Source organism: Neodiprion pinetum, chromosome 6 (assembly GCF_021155775.2).
Source record: "Neodiprion pinetum isolate iyNeoPine1 chromosome 6, iyNeoPine1.2, whole genome shotgun sequence".
Classification (NCBI taxonomy): Eukaryota; Metazoa; Arthropoda; class Insecta; order Hymenoptera; family Diprionidae; genus Neodiprion; species Neodiprion pinetum.
Window position 1 is genome coordinate 462,265 of NC_060237.1, and position 6,000 is coordinate 468,264.

At 39.5% G+C, this 6,000-nt stretch overlaps 1 protein-coding gene across 1 annotated transcript; it reads left to right on the forward strand.

Moving 5' to 3' along the window:
* The first annotated feature begins 55 nt into the window (after positions 1 to 55).
* Positions 56 to 5,782, forward strand: LOC124221114 (uncharacterized). The gene is made up of 11 exons (XM_046630794.2): positions 56 to 641; positions 741 to 1,111; positions 1,208 to 1,430; positions 1,552 to 1,771; positions 1,848 to 2,139; positions 2,926 to 2,988; positions 3,039 to 3,507; positions 3,586 to 3,953; positions 4,078 to 4,300; positions 4,628 to 4,847; positions 4,934 to 5,782. Exons 1-11 carry the CDS (start codon positions 158 to 160, stop codon positions 5,223 to 5,225), a joined length of 3,225 nt encoding a protein of 1,074 aa, XP_046486750.2. The 5' UTR covers positions 56 to 157; the 3' UTR covers positions 5,226 to 5,782.
* The last annotated feature ends 218 nt before the right edge of the window (positions 5,783 to 6,000 follow it).

Sequence of the window (6,000 nt, forward strand, 5' to 3'; positions counted from 1 at the left end):
ATACTTAAAGAGATTAGATCGAAGACCCAGAGAATGAACATTCTTGGCCACTGATACAAACAGTTCGTCAGAAAGGTGTCGCGTCAAGTTGACATGTATTGGAAGCTTTTCAGTATGATCTCTTGCGGTGAAAACTGAGTTCGAACAAAAGTGCACAATGTTGTCGCGGTATTTTTTTTCCACTATTCTGACTTTAGCAGTCGTAGGTCCGTTGAATTATGGAAATTGTGCAAGAATCCTGGGGGTATTTCCAACTCCTTCATTCAGCCATCAGGTGGTATTTCGCGGACTTACTTTGGAACTGAATAAACGAGGCCACGAGCTGGTAATTGTCACTACAGATCCTGTTAACGATCCAAGCTTGAAAAACTATACCGAGATTGATATCGGTTTCATGTATGAAATGCATGAGCGGTTTGGTAGAAATATGATCGAATATCGTAGATCACCACCTTCGTTGACACAGATGAGCACTTTGTCGTCATACATGAACCTCGGAACTGAAAAAATTCTTACTTACCCAGAACTGAGGCGCTTGTACGAGCGAGATAGTGACGAAAAGTTTGACCTAGTTATAATGGAACAGCTCTTTTCGTTCGCTTTGTTGCCTTTAGCTGATCGATTTGACGCTCCGATGATAGGTGAGTATTTTAACCCACACCTGTATTTTCTCTAGTTTGTAATAAATTTACACTTATACTTGGATTGTGTGATAAAAATTCTTTCGGGATTCCAATCAGGTATATCATCTTTGGTATTATCTACAAACACTCAATATGGGATAGGCAATACCATAATACCTTCGCATCCGGCGAATTATGAACTCCAAGAAAATATTAACAATCCGTTGACATTTTGGCAGAGATTAAAGAACTTTTGTAAGATCTGGTCAACGATATACGTCTTTAGGACTTATTTCATGCCTGGACAAGAAGAAATAGCGAGGAAATATTTCGGAGACGACATTCCGAGCCTGTATGAGATTGAGAAGAATATCAGTTTAATTTTCGTTAATCAAGTGGGGCCCATTTCCTATGCCAAGCCAAATGTTCCGAAAATAATCGAAATTAATGGTTTTCACATTTCAAAGCATAAAAAACCATTGCCGCAGGTTTTTGTCAAATTATTACATGATTTTCGGTATAGTTTGCCATCAGAATGAAATAGATTCGGTTGATTTATGATATGGTCGTACCTTCGAAAATAGGATCTTCAGAACGTCTTGGACAGAGCTACACAGGGATTCGTATACATGAGTCTGGGAACGAATGTCAAAAGCATTACGTTGTCTGCGGAAACCAGAAGTGAATTTGTAGCTGCCTTTTCAAAGTTACCCTTCAAAGTCATCTGGAAGTTCGAAGATGACAATTTTCCAGACAAGCCGGATAACGTGATGATTTTGAAGTGGGCTCCTCAGCAGGCGATTTTAGGTACCGGTCCATACATACGTATACAGTTTGATAAGAGCGATACGGATAAAAATAAATTCTTGCTTAAAGAAATTTAACCCCAAGTATGGAAAAAAATGATTTTTCTCTTATATTAATTCAGCTCACCCGAATCTCAAAGTTTTCATCTATCAAGGAGGACTTCAAAGCACAGAAGAAGCGATCGAGCACGCTGTTCCGTTGGTTGGGTTTCCAGTTATAGGTGACCAGGATGCGATTGTTTATAAAATGGTGTCTCTCGGCGTTGCCAGAAAACTGGAGATAACTGCTGTCAACAGGGATGATCTGGAGGAAGCTATACTCACCGTTGCACTCGACGACGAGTAATATATCTTGCCTCTATCGTAAATTCTTGGTACATGCCTCAAATATACAAGCCGATTCTCGTCCATGTTTCAGGTACAAGAAAAAGATGCTTGACTTGCGGTCGCTGCTCAAAGACAAGCCAAGGGATTCACTTGAGAACGCTGTTTGGTGGACGGAGCACGTGATACGTCACAGAGGTGCTCCACACTTACAATCTGCAACAGCTGATGAACCATGGTACCAGCGTCAGGACATGGATATAGTTGCCTTCCTTTCTGCTACATCTGTGATAACTTTCGTCACAATATTACTAATTTCCTACAAGTCCTTGATGTTCACTATCAACGCGTTGACGTATTCGCCACTCGATAAGGCAAAGCGAAATTGACTGTTTCTTCTATTTGCGTAACTCAGTGTTTGACTCAAGTTACGCAACGACATATTATTTAACAAACTACTCGGAATCTTAGATGTAATAACCTAGATGACTGTACCTTATCCGTTAGTAGATATACAAAAGCAAATTGTACACAATATGTACAAAATTAAATTAGTGGCATAATATTTAAACTTAAACGTATCGCATACCTGTTTCTCTACGATAAGAAGATAATTGCCGGGCTAGCTCGCTTATAGTTTTTCTGAATCACTTACAGCTTTTCGTAGCGTTAATTATTATGCTTTGAATGAATATAACTTACGTTTGCAGATAATATTCACATTGAGTCTGAAATCGAGTTTTGTAAATATTTTCCGTTTCTTCTTACGTTTTCATGACGTTCAAGAACAGGTCGTCGCGGGAAACATAAACTAACACCGCTGGTAATTAAAAACATCACGAGACTTATTTGCGCTAACATAATTGACGTGTGTACGTAAATACTGTTGTTTTATAGTTATTGAAGTCTCGAAACTACTGGCAATGAAAAACCAGTCTTTTTAAAAATCAAGGTACTCACGGCCGTGATATGATTCGGGAATATTTCTGTATCTATGAATTGCCGTGAAAATTTTGGCACTGACGATAAGTTGAAACGATTCAGAATCTTATTTATTAATATAAACTCTACAACGAATATTTCCTCAACTGCTGTACAAATTTACAAATCATTTTACGAGTGGGGTTAAAAGAATTACCAGTTTATCTAAAGAACGTGGCTTATTAAAATAGGTTCTATTTGGAAAACCAGCCGATAATGTGGTTGCGGTGAAACATCGTCACCAAGTACAACACGTAAGTATTTCTGTTAAATTGCTCAGTTTTACTGTCACAGTTGCGAGTGAACGATGGTTGCACGGCGTACAATTGTTGCTGCCATAATATGTATTTTAAACTGTGCGGTAGAGTTCATAGATTGCTACAGAATATTGTGCATCTGCCCGCGAGCTTCAATCAGTCATCAAGTCGTGTTTCGCAGCTTTACCTTGGCCTTGAACAAACGGGGGCACGAAATTATCTTTGCAACCTCGGATCCCATGAATGATCCAACTTTAAAAAACTACACGGAAATTGACATCAGTTTTCTTTACAAATCGAATTACATCACGGCTCTAGACGTGAAGGATTGGTTTGGCTCGTTTTACAAATTGAGCGGCATGGCGAATTTACAAACCGATCAAATTCTCCAGCATCCGGAGTTCAGAAAGATATATACAGCCGGTAGTAACGAAAATTTTGACATGGTACTACTAGAGATGTTATACTGGCCTGCTCTCTTCGTACTGGGTAAAAGATTCGATGCACCGGTTATCGGTGAGTTGATTCGTTCGAGAGTTCAATTCAATTTTTCATTTCAAATTCTGGAGCAACATTCGCATTTATTTGTTGAAGGATTGTCACCCATGGGACTGACGATGAACGTTCAGTACGTGCTGGGCAATCCCATTATGACGTCGCATCCATCAAATTGGGAACTCTACTCGAAATCCTCACCACTGACGTTTTGGGACAGGTTGGGAAATTTCGTCAGCTTCTGGAGATTTCTCCACTATTATAAAAACAATCACGTAACGGAGCAAGCGGCAATTGCACGAAAATACTTTGGCGAAGATATTCCCGATCTCGAGGAATTGGAGAAAAATGTCAGTCTCGTTTTCGCCAATCAACAGACACCCATATCCTTCTCGAGGCCGGAGGTTCGAAAAATTGTTGAAATCGCCGGCTTTCACGTTTCTCCACAAAGCAAACCTTTACCCAAGGTATTTTCGCAAACAGTTCAAGCTATTCAATCGCATGAAATAATTCCGAAACAATTCCATTCGATTCGTGTCGAAGCGCGATGACTCTCAGAGATCTGATTGAGTTGCATTGCCGGTTTTATAGGACATCAAAAAAATCTTGGACGGGGCTACGCAAGGGTTTATTTACATGAGTCTTGGGTCGAACATGAAAAGCAGCATGCTGTCGAATGAGACGCGGAATGAGTTGGTGGCAGCATTCTCTAAGCTGCCGTACGAAGTGTTGTGGAAATTTGAGAACGATGTTCTTCCGGACAAGCCGAAAAACGTTCACATCTTGAAATGGACACCGCAACAGGCTGTTCTGGGTATTTCTTTAGTTGATTTACGGCCACGAATGGCTCTTATTGATCTAAGAATAAGTTTCATTCGAATTGAGAATATCCGTTGATTAACATTGCACCGCACTTGAAATATCACGATAAATGCACAACAACAGAAAATACGGGCTTGCAGTCACAATACAAATAATTGTGCGGCACAATGATTGATTCTGCGCGTTAACGGAATTGTTTATCATTTGATTATGCGGTGAGTCACTATAGAAACAACATGAGCACAGCTGTCGCGACGAGATGATCGATATAAACGAGAACATAAGAACGAGGTGGGTCTCTTTCATACCTTGTTTGCAGCCCATCCGAATCTGAAAGTCTTCGTGTACCAAGGAGGTCTCCAAAGCACCGAGGAGACCGTGTCTCATGGAGTTCCCGTTGTTGGAATACCAACTTGGGGCGACCAGAGAATGCAGATTGACAAAATGGTGTCACTTGGAGTCGGGAAGAAATTGGAGCTCCGCACGATGAACAGAAATGAGATCGAAGAAGCGATTAGAACTGTAGCATCCAACAAGAGGTATACATACAATTAATTATGCACATTGCGTCAGTCTCATCGGTGATTACTTCACTGTATACTTCCTCGTAATTGTCAACTTTCAGGTACAAGGATGAAATGGTAAAGCTGAGCACTCTGTTGAAAGAAAATTCTCAACATCTGCTGGAAAATGCCATCTGGTGGACGGAGCAAGTACTTCGTCATAAAGGAACCTCGCATTTGCACTCCATCACAGCTGACGATCCGTGGTACCGTCGACAGGACATGGATCTAATTGTTTTCATTTCGGTTGGAACCACCGTAGTTTTAATTCTCATTTGCTACGTCTCGCACAAGCTGCTAACCGTTGTTATCAGTGCGTGGAAATCGCCATCACTGGACAGGAAAAAAAAATGAAAATAATTTCACAGCGTGTTTTTCGCGTCAAAACAATGCGGATATTTAAGTTCATCACGATTCGTAGACTATGTTCCTACCACTATGAAATCATGACATTCAATTCATTTTCAACTTGAGCAAATTTATTTTGTAATTACTACAAGTAATAAAATGTATTAGATGTAATTCCACTTTGGAAGCACCGTTGTTTTAGCTAAGAATGAATCTGCTCAAGTTGAGAATTAATTGAATGACACGATTTTATAGTGGTTGAAATGCTTTACGAAAGAAACCCACATAATCTTGTGATGAGTCTAGTATTTTCGCAATTAATCTCGAAAAGAGCGAATTTTTACATGATTTCAACCTCAATCTTGAATAACCTTAGGAAGAGTTGGGTTATCAAAAAATGATAAGGGACCTTTTTTGTAGAGCGTTGAATTCCCTACAAAAATGTGTATATATTGCCTCGTTACTGAGCTACAAAATTCGGAATGAAATTAAAACTATTTTCATGTATTAACCAATTATAAAATAAAAAATGGTGTTCAGGAACCATCGAGTGTCAAAGTTAAGGACTGAAATTTTCACAGGCCTCTTATTCTTTCTTCCTACAACCATGAAACGGGTGACTTTCAGAAAAAAAAAAAATATTTGACTTTTTTGTACCGGTCTAATGTACATGCATACCTTGTTTACTTTCATTTCTAACGCAAAACTTGCGGTAATTCAGGTATACTTTCTCTTCGGTATCGAAATGGTATTATCAAACATCCATAGACCGCATTTGACT

Coding starts and splice junctions, on each gene's coding strand:
- LOC124221114 (XM_046630794.2), top strand. CDS start 158: ATGTTGTCGCGGTATTTTTTTTCCACTATTCTGACTTTAGCAGTCGTA. Junction 2,140..2,925: donor TCGATAAGGCAAAGCGAAAT/TGACTGTTTCTT, acceptor TTATTAAAATAG/GTTCTATTTGGAAAACCAGC. Junction 4,848..4,933: donor ACTGTAGCATCCAACAAGAG/GTATACATACAA, acceptor GTCAACTTTCAG/GTACAAGGATGAAATGGTAA.